The 20,595-nt window shown below is 36.1% G+C and overlaps 5 protein-coding genes across 9 annotated transcripts in view; 2 read left to right on the top strand and 3 right to left on the bottom strand.

Annotated features, from left to right (window-relative positions):
* The first annotated feature begins 515 nt into the window (after positions 1–515).
* Positions 516–3,442, top strand: LOC105141944 (transmembrane E3 ubiquitin-protein ligase 1). 2 transcript variants are annotated; one of them, XM_011049357.1, is made up of 8 exons: positions 517–710; positions 794–853; positions 953–1,046; positions 1,695–1,862; positions 2,158–2,486; positions 2,740–2,856; positions 2,949–3,116; positions 3,266–3,442. In XM_011049357.1, the coding sequence occupies exons 1-7, from the start codon at positions 588–590 to the stop codon at positions 3,048–3,050; spliced, it is 993 nt and encodes a 330-aa protein (XP_011047659.1). In that variant the 5' UTR covers positions 517–587; the 3' UTR covers positions 3,051–3,116; positions 3,266–3,442. The 2 variants fall into 2 exon arrangements, with proteins under 2 accessions (XP_011047660.1, XP_011047659.1); XM_011049358.1 differs by lacking the exon at positions 1,695–1,862 and having other exon boundaries at positions 516–710.
* Positions 3,443–3,559: 117 nt separating this feature from the next.
* On the bottom strand, positions 3,560–6,205 carry LOC105141947 (leucine-rich repeat extensin-like protein 4). Its single transcript, XM_011049362.1, has 3 exons — positions 6,119–6,205; positions 5,358–5,756; positions 3,560–4,463 (listed from the first exon to the last, which is right to left on the bottom strand). The coding sequence occupies exons 2-3, from the start codon at positions 5,365–5,367 to the stop codon at positions 3,865–3,867; spliced, it is 609 nt and encodes a 202-aa protein (XP_011047664.1). The 5' UTR covers positions 5,368–5,756; positions 6,119–6,205; the 3' UTR covers positions 3,560–3,864.
* A 331-nt stretch (positions 6,206–6,536) lies between these two features.
* On the bottom strand, positions 6,537–9,237 carry LOC105141945 (ADP,ATP carrier protein 3, mitochondrial-like). 3 transcript variants are annotated; one of them, XM_011049361.1, is made up of 4 exons: positions 9,214–9,237; positions 7,996–8,488; positions 7,523–7,894; positions 6,537–7,176 (listed from the first exon to the last, which is right to left on the bottom strand). In XM_011049361.1, the coding sequence occupies exons 2-4, from the start codon at positions 8,464–8,466 to the stop codon at positions 6,877–6,879; spliced, it is 1,143 nt and encodes a 380-aa protein (XP_011047663.1). In that variant the 5' UTR covers positions 8,467–8,488; positions 9,214–9,237; the 3' UTR covers positions 6,537–6,876. The 3 variants fall into 3 exon arrangements, with proteins under 3 accessions (XP_011047663.1, XP_011047662.1, XP_011047661.1); XM_011049360.1 differs by lacking the exon at positions 9,214–9,237 and adding an exon at positions 9,107–9,207; XM_011049359.1 differs by lacking the exon at positions 9,214–9,237 and having other exon boundaries at positions 7,996–8,568.
* A 984-nt stretch (positions 9,238–10,221) lies between these two features.
* LOC105141948 (protein kinase and Mad3-BUB1-I domain-containing protein) lies at positions 10,222–15,208 on the bottom strand. The gene is made up of 15 exons (XM_011049363.1): positions 15,051–15,208; positions 14,811–14,946; positions 13,785–13,942; positions 13,598–13,688; positions 12,816–12,926; positions 12,618–12,705; positions 12,249–12,352; positions 12,100–12,171; positions 11,917–12,006; positions 11,680–11,837; positions 11,458–11,512; positions 11,250–11,384; positions 11,045–11,166; positions 10,581–10,858; positions 10,222–10,479 (listed from the first exon to the last, which is right to left on the bottom strand). The coding sequence occupies exons 1-14, from the start codon at positions 15,119–15,121 to the stop codon at positions 10,675–10,677; spliced, it is 1,575 nt and encodes a 524-aa protein (XP_011047665.1). The 5' UTR covers positions 15,122–15,208; the 3' UTR covers positions 10,222–10,479; positions 10,581–10,674.
* Positions 15,209–18,571: 3,363 nt separating this feature from the next.
* LOC105141949 (squamosa promoter-binding protein 2-like) overlaps positions 18,572–20,595 on the top strand; it is a 3,199-nt gene continuing 1,175 nt past the window's right edge. Inside the window, exon 1 of one of the 2 annotated variants that reach the window (XM_011049365.1) lies at positions 18,572–19,245. In XM_011049365.1, coding sequence (XP_011047667.1) covers positions 18,713–19,245 — 533 coding nt within the window. In that variant the 5' untranslated portion in view covers positions 18,572–18,712. The remainder of the gene's footprint in view (positions 19,246–20,595) is intronic. The other variant, XM_011049364.1, reaches the window with a different exon arrangement.

Below are 20,595 nucleotides of genomic sequence, written 5' to 3' on the forward strand. Positions count from 1 at the left end.
TAATAATAATAATAATAAAGAAGGAGAAGAAGAAGAAGATGATGAGAACTTGGAGATGGAAAATTAATTTAAGGATTAAACAATAATAATAACACATGTCAAGGTTAGAGGTTCCACTAATGGTATATCAAACAAGTATAGTATAAACTCTTATTATTGAATTGGAAACCACAAACAAAGGAGGTTCCAATCAGATTATATATTGTTAACATGATTACATTAGTCCAAATACCTATGAATTATTTCCTTTATGTGTAGAGGTTGGTGTTGATATTGTAGAATCTCAAGGACATTTCTTAATAATCTGGAAACAGTGCCTTGTACAAATCATTCTCATTTTTTAGTTAGGGGAGAAGAAATTTTACATATTCTACTCCATGAAGCATTGACAACATCCAATCTAAATGACTGGTCATATTCATGGTGTTAGGAGCAGTTTTGTGTCTGGTTTCAACCTTCCTACTCGATATTACAAAATCTTGGATAACGTCTTACAAAAAAAATTATATGCCCATCTTATTAACTAACTAAAATCTCTGACCTTTCTTGTAGATGGAGACCGTGATCGTTTCCATATTGAAGGATTAATGGAGAGTCCTGCTGCAGACGATGAAGGGGATTGCTTCTCACCTTTACTACTAAATGCTACTTCTGTGAACATTGAGGTCTACTATAACAAAGCAGTGAACTATACCTTGATGGTCACCTTTGTATCCTTTATATGTGATATATCGTCACTCTTGTGATTCATATGTTCCATTATTTGGGTGGCTTCCTTAACATTTTGCATCAGGTCTCATTCCTTCAGGTTCTTTTGCTGATTCGGCAAATGGAACATAGTAACACTCAATCAGTACGGCATTTTACTTTATACATTTGTTACAATCAATTTTATTCTTGAAACTTTATGGTTTCAAATAAGTTGAGAATGGTTCTGATTTACCTCTATCAGGGGGCTGCCAAAGTTTCAATTTTAATGATCGGGCAGCAAGCCATCATGGATGCTTATCTTTGCCTTCTACACCTAACTGCAGGAATACTAGTTGGTAAGTGCAATTTCCAGCTTATGCAGTTTACTAGATTGGTTTTGCTTCCAGATGCAATGGATTTTGTATGTTTAGTTTTGCAGTCAACTTATGCAATTATTTGAAAAATAGATCTGTTAAGGAAAAGGCATGGTTAGGAATTTGAAAGGATTCCATTTGTCTGGTGATGTGCACATATTTTAATGCTATCATGTAGCAAGAATCAATGGGAATGTTTTGTTCATTTGCAAGAATAGAATTGGATGAAAGCTTGGCGTGGAACCCATTGGAAAACCATCAGAACTCTTGAGTGTTACGAGAACTGCCAAATTTATGTGCTCATTTCTGATAGTTCACCAACTTTTCTAATTTCAAAATTAAGGTATCCTAGTAGATGTCATTTGAAAACAGTCACAACCATTGACCTGACCTATGTTACTCAATATATACAAAGTGGTTTTTACTTTTTACTTCTCTTAATTAGTATGTGTGCCATTTTTATGTCTTGTTGCGCATTAATTGTGCCTTTTTTTTTTTTTTCTGAATATGCTTGTCATACTGAATCAGTGTAACTCTATTCTCACTTTTTCACCGTGAAATTTGCTCCTACTGCACATTATGCTAAGCACTGGGTCATTTTCTGTCTCTGTTTTGCTCTTTCCTGTGCAGAATCCTTGTTTAATGCTTTTGCAACTGCTGCATTTTTCAAGTTTGTAATCTTCTCAATTTTTGAGATGAGATATCTTCTTGCTATATGGAAGGCAAGCAGGCATATGAATAGTGGTGAAGGTTGGGCGACAATGAGGCGTGAACTATCAGTTCTATATAGTCATTTCTGTAAGTGCCCTTTTGGAAATCAATACATATGTGGGAAATTCTATCACTAGAATTCATTGAATGATCTGGTATTGATTAGACACTCTAGTCTATGACTCTTGCTTTCAGTCACCCCATTGAATGAGTAACCAATTTGACATGTTCAACATATGCATCTCGCAATCTCCTGAATACTTTGCAGCATGCTTGTGATCATCGGCTGTTGTTTTACAGATTCAATTACTTGCTGTACAATATAAAATTCCTCGTCCCTGTGTCTGGTATAACTTGATCCTACTGCTATAATTATTTGCAGATGGGATCCTTTTGGGAGGCATTCTAGTTATGTACGAGTTCCATAATTATCTTCGATCCATTCTTTTCTTAATGTACTCTTTTTGGATACCTCAAATATTCACCAATGTCATTCGTGACTCGAGAAAACCTTTGCATCCCCATTACATCTTAGGCATGACTGTTACTCGTCTAGCAATCCCATTGTATATATTTGGATGCCCTAACAACTTTATGAGGACTGAGCCTGACAAGACATGGTGTTTATATTTGGGTGTATTCATTGGACTGCAAGCGTCAATTCTTCTTCTTCAGCACTATCTTGGGTCTCGATGGTTCATTCCTCGCCAGGTTGGTGCAATTGTTTCTCTAGTTTTCCCCTCCCATATCATTCTTTTCTTTCCTCGGTTTCCAAAAACTCGTGACACACTGAACGCTATGCCAAGTTGAGAGAGTAACAACCTTGGGTGAACAAGCCATGTGAAACTTTACCAAGCAAGGGCTAGTGATTGATGATGGCATGAATATGATATATGTTTGATTTCACCTAAAGCATGCTGTGACTGCTTTCATTGAAAATATCACTTTGCTATGCTTATTGCAGATCCTACCTGAGAAATATTTCTACTATAGAAGGTTTGATCAGGAATCAAATCACGCTACAGACTGTGTCATTTGCATGACTGCAATTGACCTCACGCGGCATTCTAATGATTGCATGGTATACCATCAGGAATCTGTGTTTTTTCCTCCACCCTTTCTTTTGCTTAGTTTGCACCTAAGTCGCACTTTAAATTGCAAAATCTTTGACAGGTAACTCCATGTGATCACTTCTTTCATTCCGGTTGTCTACAAAGGTGGATGGATATCAAGATGGAATGCCCAACTTGCCGGCGTCCACTACCACCAGCATAGGGAGATTAGTACACTTGTTTATATTACTTAAGGGGTTGATTGACAATGCCCAACTTGTTAATTCTGGTGAGCTGATGTGAAAACTTGCATTTACTGAATATTTACGATTCCTTATTGCATCATTCCATTTTTCCTGAATTTATGATTGAGGTGTATTTTGGATATTGTTTTTGATACATCTTTTGTAGTTTATTACTATGTCTGTTTTCTTTCAGGTTGGGAGAAACCCATATTTTGCATGGGTACAGCTTCAGAAGATACCTGATATAGAGGCAAAAGCAATGTCGAACTTTAACTGATGCTACTCACTTTGTATTTGACACAACTTGTATTAACTGTATAATGTATTATTACTTGAAAGCTTTGCTAATGCAAATTATTTTCAATTTTATTATTGGCACGGAACATTTTTGTTTTTCTTGCAAATAAATTAACCTTTGTAGCGTTTATATGAAATTGGCAACGAGGAAGGCAATGTGACGGATTTCCCTTGAAAAAGGTTTTTTTTTTTTCCCAGTTATGCATCAGTTTATTAAGGTGGATATGCGTGTTTGGTAATCGAGTAGGGGTTTTGAAATATTGATGATGGATCATATCGAACACAGAAGCCAGTGAAAGCTTCTAGTTTTCAAGGTCCTGTTGTTTGTGGGTTGGGTAACATAAAATTTTTTCAAGGATTATATACATGTACAAAATTCAAATACAACTTCTGTTACAGGAAAAAAGAAGAAAAAAAGAAAGAAGATTCACATGTAACTACAGGCCAAATTTTGGATCTTATTTTGGTTTTATTGTTACTATCGTGCAAGACTACTCATGGGAAGCTAGGAGCAAGAGAAGGTGACAGCAGAGGGGTTGCGGCAGGCACAAGTGCAGGAGCGAAAGGAGTAGCCCTACCAAAAGCAACGCCTCCTTCACTGGCTACACAGCATTCCTGAAAGCAGTCAACTGGATGCTCGAGTGTATCGTTGCATTCTTTCTGACTTCTCTGGAGTGGCTTCTCTGGCAAACAATTACGGCGATCGTCATACTTGATGCCTTTAGATGTAAGATTCATGCAAGTTCCCTCTTCCTCACAAAAGAAGTTGTAAGAGAAGGTAAAATTAGCTAAATTTGGCAGTATACAAACTCCCTGAGGTACAATCCCGGTCATCAGATTGTGTGCTAAATTTAGCTGCTCCAAATGAGCTAATCCTGATAGGCTATAAGGTATAGGACCAACTATCTTGTTCTGGCTTACATCCAACACCCTCAGTTTGTAGAGATACCCAACTTCTGGTGGCAAACAACCTGTCAAGTTTGTGTTGATAAGCAGCAACTCTTCTAAAGTATCTGCCAAGTTGGCTATACTCGGCGGCAGGCAGCCTTTGAAGTTATTGTTGGCGATGACCACCACAGAAGCTGAAGTTCCACCTAAGAAAGCGGGAACTGCACTAGTGAATCGATTGTTATTAATGAATATCGCATCAATCTTTTTCTGGAAAAGCTGAGGAGGTAATGGCCCTTCAAACTCATTGTAGCGAATGTCAAGATAGGTTAGCATAGGAAGAGAGAGCACAACAGAAGGGAAAGGGCCTACAAATCTGTTGTTGCTGACATCAAGCTCATATAGAAGTGAAAGGTTGGTTAGAGTTTGTGGGATAATCCCACAAAGCCTGTTGCTATTCAAATGGATGAGTGCTAAGTCAGAGAGGAGACCTAATTCATTGGGAAGGAAACCTGCTATATCAGCAAAGTTGAGGTCAATGCCTGCGACAACTCTAATTTTGGGATCATCAATAGCAGTTGCACAGTATATTCCTTTATAGCTACATACATCAGGACCAACCCAATTGGTAGTGAAGTTGTTTGGATCAGAGTAGATAACCCTTCTCCATGCCTGGAGAGCAATATAAGCTTGGTGGAGCCTTTGGTTTGAAGTTGGAGAATGGTTGTGTGAGCGGTGGCGGTGATAGCCATGTTGGTTATGCTTTGCAGCTAGATAGTTAGACAAGGAAGAAAGGTGTAAGAGCAAGACAAGTAAAGAACGAATTGTGATAGAACAAAACAGAGACGAAGCCATTTGATTTTCGTGGGTTTAAGGTAGTAATCTTGGCTGTTTATGTAAGGAGTCCTTTCCATGTCAAACGCTTCTTTCAGTCTTGTGTTTAATCATGCTGTTCATGCCCAATGGAAGACATTGATTTCTTTGCTGATGATAGCATCTGAAGAAAATGTCAGAATGACCTGGTACAGTGACAGTTAACCATAACATTTGATCTTAAAACATGGCCATTTCTAGATAAGCATGAAGATTTCAAAGTGTACCAAACATCATGTCTCGATCCCTGCAGTTTATGCTGTCCTTTGGAGGCTTGGAGTGAGACAAAAAATAGAAGATGACAGGCACATCTCATGTTAGGAAATAACATGGAGATTAGTTTCAGACTATGAATTTGGAAAAATGGGGGTATAGAGAGGACGATGCGCACGATAAAGACTAGCCTCCTTCCATGATGTAGTTTTCGCAGTTGTTTCAAGTGGAGCTGGAGAAAGACAGCCTCAGCTACCCTAAGAAAAAGAGGAGAATTTCTTCGAACTTAAGGGATTAATTACCTGACATGACTCTTGAGCCAAAGGGGTAAATCCTAAAAAATTCATGGCAGCATATTATCATACTTCCAAGATACAGAAATGATTCCAGCTTCCATGAGAAAGAACCTCCATCTGATGGAGTAGCAAGAGATGAGTCAATTACAATAGCTTCGTATTAACACATTGAAGTTGTGCTCCGCGTTTTGCACAAATCTTGCATCTATTACAAGATGCAAGAACCACAAGGAGTTTTACTTGATAATTAATAAAACATTTGCCTCCATTGTTGACTTTCTAAATTCAGAAAGCAAATCTTGAGACTGGTATCTAGAATAATTTATTAAATTATATGAATATATCAAACCGACATGGAAGTTATATTGTTAAAATCTTTTAATAAAATAATCGTGAATTTTTAATTAATGCTTAAACTGATTCAAGAATACCCTTTACAAATAGAACAAAAAAACACATGAAATGAGATTTGCCTATACCTCTAGCTCCTGGTCCAAGCTAGATTTCATCTCTCAAGAATGAGGGCAACGGTAGCACAAATGCAGATGGTGCTGAAAGCTTGATAATTGTGCATGATCCAATGCATTAACTCCTGGAAATAAGAGTGACAAACCTATACCCTGCCAAAAACGCAAAGAAAGAAGTGCAGAATTCGACTACTCTATGGCATGAACTTCAAGTCTTCTAACAAATGGAAAAGTTCACATCAATTTCTGCTGTAACTGCATCTTAGATGAGTCCAGCACCACGTAGCAATATACTGAAATTCTTTTCCATTAAATTGAGCACTGTACACTTCCAAGTTTTTGGAACGTCTTGCTGGCCAGCATAATCAAGATCAGTGATATTGAAGATGCCGGGGAAGTATGACAAAATCTGCAGTACTGGCATTGAAGCTGGCACCGATCATCCTTTGAATAATTTTTCAATAAACAAGGGACGAAACATCATAGATTTCCACAGGACACAACCACTCCAAAACAAGCACACTACAGAGAATATTATCTAACTATTCTCATCATGACACATACAAACTAACATCGTTTATGCTGTGCTAGTTACAACACTCAAAATTGAAGATGTCCAGAAATTTGTTTTTATGAAATCCCAAGTACCGGCAAACATCAAGAGCACTATCATTTCTTGAAAAATTATTCAAAGTTGAGAAAGGCACTCTAACAGAAGCATTTTCCTTTTATCATCATCATCATCATGGCCACTGGCATCAGCAATCATATTAGCCACCGCCACCAGATCCATATTTCTTGCCAAAGACAATGACCTGCAGCTTGTCATACCCAGCAAGCACACCAGCACCTGCCACAGCACGTAGGATGTTTGCACCAGCACCCTTGAAGAGTGATTTACCCCCTTCATTCTTGATGATCTGTTTAAATGCATCCAAAGAGCTCTTATACTTCACAGCTTCTCCTGAAGTCATCATCATCCTTCTACGGACTGTATCTATGGGGTAAGAGGCCAAGCCAGCACCTATTGTGATACCCCATCCCAGTAAGAAACTTGCGAAGAAACTATCCTGTAGAAACCAAACAAACCAACATTAACCATTTGATCATGTTAAACTTCATATAGTAGAGGAAAATCAGCACCACCACTGTGCCACACATTCAAACATTAAGATATTTCAGTTTGACTTAATTTTATCAAAAGGAGTACCACAATTTTACACATACAATACTTAGGACACAGGAACATAAATCCATAAGATGAGGAGTCCATTTCATCTTGCATTTAGTTCCACCAGCAAAGATGGTTGAGGTCAAAACAACATATTTGCAGTGTAGAACCATAACAGGAGAAGGACAACTTGAAAGCAGGGAAAAAAGATTGGCAGAGATGCAATAAGAAAACACAGTACATACCTGCAAATTACCAACCAAAACCACAGGTTTAAGTGAATCATACATTCCAAAGTAGAGCCCACGGTACACAATAATTCCAACACAAGATATGTTAAATCCACGATAAAGTCCAGCAATGCCATCAGACTGGAGGGTTTTCTTATAAACATCAATCAACCCATTAAACTGCCTCTCGCCACCCTTTTTAGCTGCCTTTGCATCATTAGCCAAACGAGTACGGGCATAATCCAAGGAGTAAACAAATAGAAGTGATGAAGCACCAGCAGCTCCACCTGATGCCAAATTCCCAGCAAACCACTTCCAATAGCCATCTTTTTCCTTCTTGAAGTTAAACAAACTCTTGAAGTAATCTTTGAATGCAAAGTTCAGGGCCTGGTAGGTGTACAAAGGTGTCAATTGATATAAACAATACTACAGTCAAGCATATGTACTAAAAAATAACAAAAGGAGAAAAAAAAATTAAGTGAAATGACCTGAGTAGGGAAGTATCTGATGACATTAGCAGTGTTGCCTCTCCAAAGAGCAAGGACACCCTCATCTTTGATGGTTCTAGCAAAGCAGTCAGTGATACCCTTGTATGGTTCAGATAATCGACCAGCCTTGATCATTTCATCTTGATTTTGAATCAAGAGTTTAACCCGCTCAATTGGAGCGGCTGCTGTCTTTGAAACAGCTGCTGATACTCCTCCCATAAGAAAATCAATCACAAATCCTTTAGCACCTTTCTCGGACGGTGCTTCAACAAATATCGGGGAAACATGTGGCACAAATGCGAGACCAGTTCCCTGAATGGCAGGATGCATATGGCTATGAAAACCATTAGAAAATGCACCACTAGTCATGTGATAATTCCTGCTGTGCAAGTTTGGGGAAAGCTTAGAAATGAGAGATGACTGTCCATGTATCTTCCTGAAAACCAACGGATTCCACGATTCATCCGCCATATTTACAACTCAAGATGGTGACCTGAAAGTCAGGAAAAATCCACCAGTTTACACAATTAGGCTTCAAGAAAAAAGTACTAACTACAATTTTGCAATAAGCAAATATAACTAGATAACATATACTAATCCAACAAAATGCCATGATCATCATTACAATCCAACTTAACTTCCACCAACCACCCCCACCAAGCAGCAAAAAGGACAAACCATACAACACAAATCAAAGACAACAAACCCATGCCATTTTTAACGTAACCTCACGTTAAGAACACATAAGACCTACAATTTGATTGCAAAACCCATGTCATTTTTAACATAATCCAACGTTAGCAACAACTAAAACCCACAATTCGAATGTCGAAACCCACCTCATTTTTAGCATAATCCAAGGTTAGTAGCAACTTAAACCCACAATTTGAATGTGAAAACCAATCTCATTTCCAACATAATCCAACGTTAGTAACAACTAAAACGCACAATTTGAGTGTCATTTTTAACATCAAATCTAATGTTAGTAACAATTGTACATAGTCAACCTCAAACAAAATTCATCAAATCTAAACGTGCAAGCAAAAAAGCTACACAGAAGCCAAACACTTCATGGTTTCTTCCATTTTCTCAGCAACCAAACAAAAAAAACCTTGAGAGTTAGGACAGTCACTGCCTCCTCCTGATACTAGGGAGAACTGTTTTACTAATGTGGTCTTTATACCTAAGAGAATTTCTAGGGTTTTTCTCTTAAATTACCATCTTGACCTTGGTTTGCCTCTGCGTCAAACAGCCCAAAATTCGAGTCCGACGCTGTCACTGTAACAGTGTCGAAGACTCCATTGGTGAGAAGTCAAATTGAGTTTCGTGAGTTTCATATTCTGTGGGCTTTAGGACTTCTTTATTGTTTTGTTGGGTTTTCTAAAGGCCCAATAATGATTTATCCTTTTTTTTTTTCCTCAAAAATATTCCTTCTCTTATTTTAGTTTGATTTTATGTTATCATTTTATACTAAATTTAAGCAAAAATATATTGCATCCATCATTTCAATTTCATTAATATCCAGCAGAACCAACAAGGTTTGCATGAGAGGAAGGGCTCTGGTTGCTTAAATAAATAGTTTAAAGTTCGTAAATTTTTTTAGAAGAAATTTGTATCTTAACCGATAAAACCTCGAATGATTAACTCTGGATAATAGTTTGAACAACCCAAAAAATAAATATCTAGGAAAGCTTATCTGATCCATGGACTAATCCAAAAAAAAAAACACAAGTTAAAGAAAATTGCTCATGCAACCGTGGAAGTTTTGGGCTGGATTTAACACCATGCTTACGATGTGGCATAGTTTTGGACAGCCATACGGGTCATGTTGTGGGCAAATTAAGGAAAATTGCTCAGGCAACCATGGAAGTTTTGCTTCATTGATCAAAAGAAATAGAGGAAAATCTTAAAACAATGTGATCGTGGAATCGGTATTTGTTGAAACGCCATTTGACACTAGATAGTTCATCTTCTAATACTCAGACCCTAAAAGAAAACTTCAACGGTTTGAGCTCAAAATCCCAACATCTGCATTCTTAATTCATTTCCAAGTGAGACAGAGGGCATGTAGCCAACATGTATTTATATTTTATAAGGTAGTGATATTGGGATAGACAAGATATGTTTCTCTCAAAACACACGAAAGAATTCACTTCAAAATTATTATTTTTATTTCTCTGCTTCAACTTCTGTATCTTTTATATCTGCAATTTATATCCCGAAATCTAACCAAACGCAATATGATATAAGAATGTAAGAATTTAAAAGATATCTTCACAAATTTTGCTGTAGAGAAAACAGCATTTACATTCAGTCAAGAATTGTGAGTACAAGCTTGTAAAATTCATTGCACATGCGAATACATTCCTTTACCTAATCATCAGTGAGAGAAAGAAAGAAAAAACAATCTTTTTAACATAGCAAGTTGATGTCTGCAAAGAATGCTCCAGCTGTCCAGCACCAAGATTCTGTACATTTGACTGACTGCTTCATAAGAGGGTAAAATGTTAATATAAAATGATGAATCAGAAGGTTCAAATGAGTTGAAGGGCGCAGTAGGGATTTTATTTCAAATAAGAATTCACCTTCTAGCATGCGTCTGGCTGTTCTGCATATAAATTTAACAATTTGCAAGACAAACGTAAGAAATGTATCTGGAGGAATGGTTAAAAAAATGCACTAAGCAGAACACAAAAGGAGTCTTTGCTTAGCCAGCAAATCCTTCAGTTTCCTTAGGAGTTTATCATCAGAGAGCAAGTTATCCTCAAAGCTCTTTCTCAAGTTCCTCAACAACTCACTGTCATTTGTGCAATTATTGTTTAGCAGCTTTGTGAAGAGATCCTTCCATAAATCGCTCCAGTATCTGCATATAAATAGAATGGGATCTTGAGCAGAAGGTTTGCGAAAAATAAAGAGAGAAATCTATGATGGAAAATAATTTACTCCTATAAATTTTCAAAGTTTTGCAGTTTCACAATATAGTGAAGTTACAAATTGGAATTTGCCACAGTTCACGGAAGTCTTCTAAGTATGCAGATATGAAAAATACCTTTTAAAAGGTGCCTTCGGCAGATACATGTAGCCACCATCAGGTGTCCCTTTCTTTACAATCTCCATGTAAGAATGGTGCAGCATCATATGAATTACAACACAAAGGCCATATGTGTCAACCTGATTTCAAAATGACAATACTAATGAGGACCCAATCCAATTAAAAACTAGCAAGTGGACTTTGTGTGCTTTAATACAATGACCTGAAATGTCCATGGCTTCCTCTCTTGCATTTCAACACAACGAAATCCAGAAGTCCGACAATCTCCCTCAAATTCTATATCATCAGGAAAGAGATGCAGGTCTATCCCCCTCCCCCAGTCAACAAGGCAAAGACCCTGCATGAGAAAACTCTTAAATACGAGATAAACAATTAAGCTGCACATCAAGTCTATCACAAGTAAGATTAACCTGATCTCTCCAAGGGCCACTTCGTTCTTTAAACCCATCTTCTGTAAGATTGCTCCTGCCAAATATCAGGTTATTAATGTCACTAGATGTTGTATGTCAAACCATGCCATCTGTAAAAGACATTGATGAAGCTATGCTTATGATCTTGCTTTTGAAATTACAAGACAGCTACCCATGTGAACGACATAAAATAATCAAATTTATGGTGAAAACAATTTTCACCTGGAATAGCGAATAAGCAGATTATCAGGCTTGAAGTCCCCATGAATTATGCCAACTCCATGCAAGGTTTCCAGCATGTGTAGCATTTCTATGGTGTAATAGATACACAACACTTCTTCCATGGGCTTGCCAGTGACCACATAAGAATTTATGACATCCTGCAAATGTCACATGCAAGCATTGTATCACACAAGATCTTCCTGGTATGAAAACAAATAGAGGATAAGATTAATCTACCTGAAGCGTCCCATGAGATAGATAGTCACAGACAAGTATACTATAATCAGAGAACAGATGCAATCTATGAGCATATCCGAAGCTTGAACTCTGAAAAGTTACAGCAAGAAGAATAAGAACCAGTTATTGTTAAAAAATTAAAAATAAAGATGCTGAAATCATGAGAACAGAAAGAACACATACTTGATTGTCTGGGATCCGTTGATCAAGTTGACGGTACATATGGAACTCCCAAGGAAAAGGAGGCCTTTGTATCTGCAATTTCGGTCAAATATTATAGCCCACTATGACATGGAATCCGCAACTCTTACTAAGGGAGGGGGTTTATTTACCTTCAATGCAACAACTTCATCTGGATTACTGTTGACATATGCTTTATATACTTGAGCAAACCCGCCTTTAACAGGACAACCTTTGATCTCGTACTTCTTTCCACCTTTAAGTATTAGAATAATAGTGATTAAGTTATAAGAATTTGAATCCCCAATTGAAGTTGTGCCTCAACAAAACACAGAATCCATATAATGATTGGCCATGCATGCAGAATTCCTACTTCCAAAAAGTCAAAATAACATTTCAAACATGAAATTTGCCCTCAGTTTTCACAAACTTAAGTTTGTTAATCAATCATGAACATTCATTTATGACAAAAGACTCGAAGCACTACAGAATATCCATGTAAATATAACAATAAGAATAACCTATTTTAACAATCTTATTCCTTGATGAATTCTGTAGAGAAGATAAAGCCACGTCTCCAGAGTATGCTTTTTTGCTTGGATGGTATCCCTAAAACAAGCAAAAAGAAACTTAATTTATCAAAGCAAACAAAAATATTAAGCAACCAATCAATGAATTTCAACAATCAAAGGAAGTTGCTAATCTTCAAATTGTCTTACAGCATATTTCATCATTTGAGGATTTATCCTCTCCAACAACTCTTTTGTGGTGGAGGCTGACCATGGATTAACACAACTTTTTTCCATTTCCATGGATTCATTGTAATCGGTCTGTAAATGAAGAGTACAAAATAATATAATCTTTAGAGAGCCTACGTATACCAATCCAAGCTAAACAACTCTTTGATAAAAATATATTCTGACAAGGAAAGGGGAAATAAATGATAACACCATCAGCCAGGTTTGCCCATCATCATCATGACTTAGATTATGGAAAGGCTAAAATCTGAAGTTAAAACTTTAAAAGGAACATGCTTTTGACTTTCAAGCATGTATTGTTAGAGATCATAAAAGAAAGGTCACATAAAAAAACATGACTACTTGAGATACAGTTGTTCACGTAAGAGAAAGTACAAAGAAATTATTAAAAGTTGATGGCAATCTTACTTAGAGAAATGATATCTAACAACTAGAGGAAAAGGAAGAAAAAGATAAAAAGATTGTGTTTCATTAACAATAGACTCACTCAAACAATTTGGCATAGCGTTAAGTATACTAGCACTCCTGTTATATTGAGGCACTAAATACTCCTCTGTATCAAGAAGTAAAATGTGCATTGATATACCCACCACAAAAAAGATTGCAGAACATACCAAGTTTCTTCTGAATTTAAGTTTATGAATTTCAAGTCACTTACCTAGCCTGTGATACATATGAATAAAGGAAAACCAGAAGAAAAACCGAAGGAAGCATAATTTCTTTCCCTGGGTCAGTATGCATACCTTTTGAAGTGAAGACGCATTTATCCTGTAAGACAATCTATCAAGAAATAAGACTTTTGCACGTTCCAACCTCTCAAGAGGTTCTGCTTTCCTGTCATCCCGATTTAAATCAACCACCCAATATCAATGACAAAGAAACATGCAAAAAAGTACACAAAGAAAGACACAGAAAACAAGAGGAAGCAACCTTAAAATGCCAGTTTGATAAACCATATATGCTTCCTTCCAATTCTCTTTTGCTTCAAGAAACCCCGCGTACAGTTCATAGAGCAAAGAATTGCCTCTGCATATATTATTCTCTTCCATTTCTTTGAAAACATTTTCAAAGTCATCACTACCTTCCAACTGCCATCAAAATCAAATTATCTGTTAAACAATGCTACATTCTAGCTCCCCATATGATTACAATGAATAGACCCATCGAAACACAATGACTTAACAAATAGAATCCACATAGATATGAGAAGGAAAATACATAGCAAGTTAGAAAATTTACACAATTCAAATTACACTGAACAAATTGAATGATGGCCACTTCATTCTCAATCCCTCAATTTGTTCAAAAAATGCCATCAAATAATTCAAGTTCAAAGTAAAACAACCCAACATCTAAAATAGCCCCCCAAAAAATGCTTTCACCATCCTCCATTTCTCATAAAAACCCTCTAAAAATCCTTACAAAATCTTCAACTTTAACAACTAAAAACAACCAAACGTTAACATAAAACAGTCCAACTTAAATAAACAAAAACGAAATCCAAGCACTTAATATTTAAGGGAGAAGAGAAGAACAAATCCACAAATACAAATTTCAACTTGCTGAACTTTAAAGAAAATTGAAGAATGACCATTGACCACTAACAGAAAAAAGGCCATCAAATTTGCTACCCCTACAAAATCAAGAAAAACAAACAAACCCCATTTAAGATTCAGAATCTATCAACACAATTCAAGCAGATTCTCCATAAAAAACCTAACAAACTATCAAATTGTAAACTAAGTTAAACCCAGTACTGAAAAATAGCCAACAAAAACTTCACTATCCTTCATTTCTTTAAAAACGCACTAAAACTCTCAGCTTAAAAAAAAGCCAAATTAACCCACAAAAAAGCATAAAAAACAAACCCATCTAGGAAACTAAACCACAAAACAGAATCAAAGCAATGAAACCTTAAAACTAACAGAGACCCATAATTGGTGTAATTAAACTTACATAGAGAAGCCAAATCTTGAGAAATCTGGGGTCATTTTTATACTGTGGATTGTGCTTGAAAGTCCCAATACAGTCTAATAAAATCTTGTTTAGTTCCAAACTGGAGATGCTACTATCAAGTGCCTTTTTGATCGACCTGAAAATCAATCACAACAAAAGGGATTACAGCCAATTTTCATGCTTTAAAAACCCAAAACAAAACAAGCTTTAATGGGGGGGGAGAGAGAGGGAAGGGCGTACAGTAGCCATGGAAGGAGAGGGTCGAGAAGAGAAGAAGCGTTGTCGCTCGGGTCAGTGCTCATAACGGTCATGGTGACGGGCTGTCTGTTTGAAAAATTTGAAACTTTGGGAGAGAAGAGGGAAATACATGATTTTCAAATTCTGGACTAAACAAAAAAATATATATATATATACATATATATTAAAATGATTTCTAATCATTTTGATGCCATTACTTTTATTCATCCTAAATACTCTCAGCTAGTTGCCCTATTTTATTTTGTTTTATTTTAATAGACTCCCTATAATTATTATTTTTACTTAAATTATTTTGAAAAATAAATAAATGAGATGATATGTTATCTCATTTCACTCAAATTCTAGTTATTATAATATTTAAAAAATCAAGATTTAAGATTTTTGTTTACTAAAAAAAATGTTTTTCAACTACTTTTTATCCAAAACATCTATAATACATGTTAAAAAAATATGGTCTAAAAAATAAAATACAATTTTAAAAACTAAAATTAACTCGAATTCAAATTTATTTTTTCACTAACTTTAAAAATAAAAAGACATCTAATATAAACTCTTCTCATCAAATAAAATTATTTAACATAAAAATTATATATTTTAGTGGTCTAAATCAGTGCTAATGACATGTTTTTCTCTTTACCGCATGGAATTTAATGACTTTTCTTCGTTTTCTCTCAACTAGCAATTAAAAATATAACATAAATGAACTTTTTTTTATCATCATTGAATTTAAAAAATATTGAGGTGCTGAAATTATATAATATATGTTATTTTTTAAGTTTATGGATCAAAATATATTTTTTATAAAATTTAAGGCACATCACCCATGTTTGATGTCTTTTTTCATTTCAATCCCTATTGATTATTTTAATTTCACCATTTCATAAGAAATCAAAATCAATTAGATTTTAATTAGAACTAAATCACCAAAAAAAAAGTTTTGGGATCAAATTAAAAAACTAAAAAATTAACACAATTCATTTTTAATAATATATAAGAGGATAAACAGTAAATTGTGAATTAATCTTATTAATTTATCAAAAATAAGTAATGGGAAAAGAAGATTTAAACCTTTTTTTTTTTTTTTGCTACCTGTGTTATATAACAGGGAAGAGTCACTTCCATCTTCGTATCCCATGCTAGAAATGAGAAGGCATAGGAACTTGCTATAATATCGAGCCACAGAGAGAATAGCATCAGACATCAAATCACATAGAATCAAACAGTTAGCAAAGATCGATGGAGAAGGGGACGAATGGAAGGAAAGGTTCTTTTAAGGTTGCCCTGTCAAATCCTTGTTCAGAATGATGGCTGTATCGAAATCATGCAACTCTTTGTCAAAACATTCCCTTTTCTTTCTACCCGGCCCATGATGAACTTTTTAAGGTATATGAGGTCTCATATTTGATTGTTTACTTCAAGTAAAAGGTTAAAAACTTCATGTTTAACATAGGTTGATATAAGTTAAAAAAAAAAATTGATAAAGTGAAAAAAAAAACTAAGTGGAGCTCTAACCAATAATAAGATTTAGATTTTACATGCTAATTGCATGTATTTATAGACCAAGTCTTAAACTTTTTTCATCGAAAAAAATAATATGTTGGTTGTTTTTTTTATATTTTTAGATTAATGTGGGTATTTGGATCAATTTTTACATATCACAATTAATTTTATGAGCTTTAAAATTAACAATTTTATAAATTTTTAGTAATTATTATATGAATAACTAAAAATTTAAACATGAGATTATAGATAAAAATAAATTTTTAGTAATCATTATATAAATAACTAAAAACTTAAACATGAAATTATAGATAAAGATGATATGCTCGTTTCGTTGTTGTATGATGCTAGAGTTGTTATGCTAAGTATGCCTTTGATTGAAATGTTGATGATGAATAATATTATTAGGGCAGAGAATAGTATATTCTCTGTTAGGAAAAGTTGAAGCGTTGAATGTGCCGTAAAAGATTCATGTACATGGACAGTTTGCGTGGAAAGACGAAGAAAAAAGAATGCAGAGGAAGCATGCTAGGTGTCGGGTGCCCTCCGCTGAAATTCCAGCTCGTTTGGGCTAGATTTCCGGCCCTAAGGCCAGCCGGCCGGCCGGGAAGAACTTTATCCCGGCACCATCAAAACTTATGCCAGGGTAACTTTCTTCCAAACATTTTGATGGTGCCCTCTTACCATGTAAAAGTGAAGGCCATGCTCTCATTGTGATTGTTTATTCTCCAACGGAGTTGTCTGCCCTTTGGATAAAGTCCTCGCAGCCTCGTTCCATGGAATCCATCAGTTAAAAAGCCTTTTAAACCTCCAGCTCCGAGATTATATGGATAAGATATAAATATAAAACATTATCATCTGTAATTGAATAAAAAGAACGAACACTTTAACTTTTCAGTATAATAGACGGGCGAGGATCGAAAAGATAGAAATTTGGTTAGCTTTGGGTTCATGGCTGTGCAACTTGGAGAGCTAGTTTTGTTTTTTCCACCATTAATGTCAACAAGGCCCAATGAGTTCAGGATTTTTTAAGGGGAAAGAATCTAGAGTCCCCACCACTGTAAACAGAGACAGTACCATACTTATTGATAGGAGACACCGCCAAATTCTCCAAGCTAACTACTCATCATCATCCCCATGAAACCCTACCATGTCTCGATCCCTGATTGGCCTATCCCGATAACAATCAAACCTAAAGCCACGCCACTCCCTCACCTAACCAATCACATCTCACCACCTCTCCAAGCTATAAACACCTCTCACCTACCAAATTACTCTAGCTCACCATGAAAATTCATGCCTCATATTCACCATACCAATGGCACACATCCTTGAAGGTCACATCCACCAATCAAATAATTCATAAAATTGAGACCCCTTAGTTTTTCCAGATGGCAAGGTCTTACACGCTCATACCAATGTGGAGAAGGTATACTAGGTGTAGTAGATCCCTGTCAAAGCAGTTCATAGTTGTCCCATTCAAAAAGCAAGATGTACACAACCTAACACATCACACGCAGAGCTTAGCAACAGTACTCACTCTTCAATTCTGTGGTCACACTGTCTGCAACCCTTGTAGGGCCACCCCCTCACGAGCACAAGCAAGACCACCACCAGGAAGTACTTGCACCAGGTAAACTTACCACCCCTCCATATGGTCCTCAAAGTTTAGAAGGTTAGTCATATTGGCCTCTCAATCACAATTTCAATCATCTTAAACTTCTTACTTGTAATTTTTTGTCACAATCTTCACATGGAACCCCCTGAACACTTGAGACAACACATGGTGGCCATCTAGCTAGTATTAAATTCCAAAAAGTTTCCACCTTTAACAATTCTCAGATGAAATCTCTTAGCCGTTTTGATTATTGAGACTGCCCAAAATTGTGATGTAGGGGGTTAATATAACCAAAATGAAAAATTTGAAGGATGATGCAATGTAGTCCCATCTCCCCCCTCTCCCTTTCTCCAAATAGGTGAATTTTTTATTCTTTCCTTCTCTTTGGGTTGCTTGATTGTATGGCAGTGTTTATTATTGTACGACTTGACATTCCTTACCTCATAGCCTAACCTATATACAAAAAAACAAAACCAGGCTTGGATAGGGAAAAGGGCAGAAAAAAGCAGGAAAGGAAACAATAAAAATGGAGCTTGTGGTTGTGGTCCTGACTCCTTTTCACCTTTTATCCTTTACTTACTACTCTAATTCCCTCTTCAAGCATATATTTTTCCTTTTCTTTTTGTCACTCTTTTCACCCTTTGGAACCTCACTTTCTTTTTTCTTTAATTTTTTTTTCTTCCAAAAAGAAATGGATGGTAAGGGGAAGCAAATTAGGATGGTGATGGGGAGGGCAGTAATGAAGAAGGATAGTGCGGATGACTCTTCAGATGATGAAGGGTATGAGCAAAACCAGATGGGGATTATAGAAGATGAATTTTTCGAGAGTAACAAGAAAAAGAAAGTGGTAGTTACTGCTGCTGCTGCTGGTGGTGGAGGAAGGAGGGTGTCAAGTGGTGGTGGAGGAGGGATGAGGTGTTGTCAAGTAGAGAAGTGTACAGCTAATCTGACTGATGCAAAGCAATATCATAGGAGGCATAAGGTTTGTGGACATCATGCTAAGGCTCAGGTTGTGCTTGTAGCTGGAATTAGGCAGAGGTTTTGCCAGCAATGTAGCAGGTTAGAAATGAGTGCGCTTTTTTTTTTTTTTTTGTCATTGCTTTAGCTGAATATGTGGAAAAGTTTTGAACTTTGTGTCTAATTGTGGTCCATAATGTTGAAAAACTTTAGCTTACTGTTGTTTCATTAAATAATTGCAAAGTTTCAAGTGTCTTTTTTCTTGCTTTACTTGCACTAAACAGTACTGTAGAAACAAAGATTCATAGATGGGGTTGATCCCAACTTGGCTTCCAAGTAATTTGGATTTTAGGTCTCTTGTTTTGCGTTAATTGCTGCTTATATAACCTGAATTTGAGGACTTTAATAAGAAAGTCTCATGTTCATTTCTTACCATTTCCCTTTTTGGGAAAATCTGGGTGACTAGCTGGGGTTGTCAAAGTTTTCTTCTGTTGATCATCCGCTTTTCCCCGGTGTAGTTTGCTTCTGATAAGAGAAGATGCTAGTTTTTTGATTGATGTTGATGATAAATTCTCTTAGTTCTGTTTAACACCCGACCCCCATTGAAGCTGATTTGGTAATTTACTGGAGGAGAACCTAAAAGGTTTTGACTTGACAACTTTCTAATAATGAGATCTGCTCGATGCATGACACAAGTCGATGCTGGAAAAAAAAAAATGAAGTGCAAAAGAGGCAATGCTAGGTTAAAACGGTTGCACAAATTTTGAAAAATGATTTCAGAACAGTTAGCTTTTGTTAGTCTAAGTAACATTTTTTATTAATTAAGATTTTACGATAATATTATTTATGTTAGTGGATCTGGACATATCTTAAGGTTGTGGTAAAGGCAAGAAGATAAAATTCAATGATTCGGCCAGATTTGACATTTTGTTGCAGGATTAGAGTCCACTTCAAATGTCATGCCTTCATCTTCTTGCAATTCAAGGATTCCATAATCTTGCTTTATCTTAGCATATTAAGCTGTGGATTGTATCACATCTGTCCCCTTTGTTCAATTTGGTATCGTTTCTTTAGTAAAGATGGAATCCACTGTCTTTGCTGGATTTTTCTTTCTTCTTTTTCAAAACCAACCCAGTCAACAAGGAAACATCAAATCAAATCAGATCAAATCGAGGAAAAAAACTGGATAAATAACACACGCGGCAATCTCTTCAGAGCAACAAGTCACGGTAGCTAGTGGCACTGTTACAGCAAAATAATTTTATTTGTTGCGACAATGTCACTGGCACGATTAGGGAAATTTTTTTTTCTTGTTGCGTCAGCAAGATGGTAGCAGTATTAGAGGATGTGCTGGTGCGATGTGCTGGTGCGATTTTTTTTTCTGTATCCTATGTTTCCAAATAAATTTGTTTGCTGTGCTAATTTGAAAAAAAAAAAAAAAAACACCCCGGC

This window comes from Populus euphratica, unplaced genomic scaffold (assembly GCF_000495115.2).
Source record: "Populus euphratica unplaced genomic scaffold, PopEup_1.0 scaffold197.1, whole genome shotgun sequence".
NCBI classification, from domain to species: Eukaryota; Viridiplantae; Streptophyta; class Magnoliopsida; order Malpighiales; family Salicaceae; genus Populus; species Populus euphratica.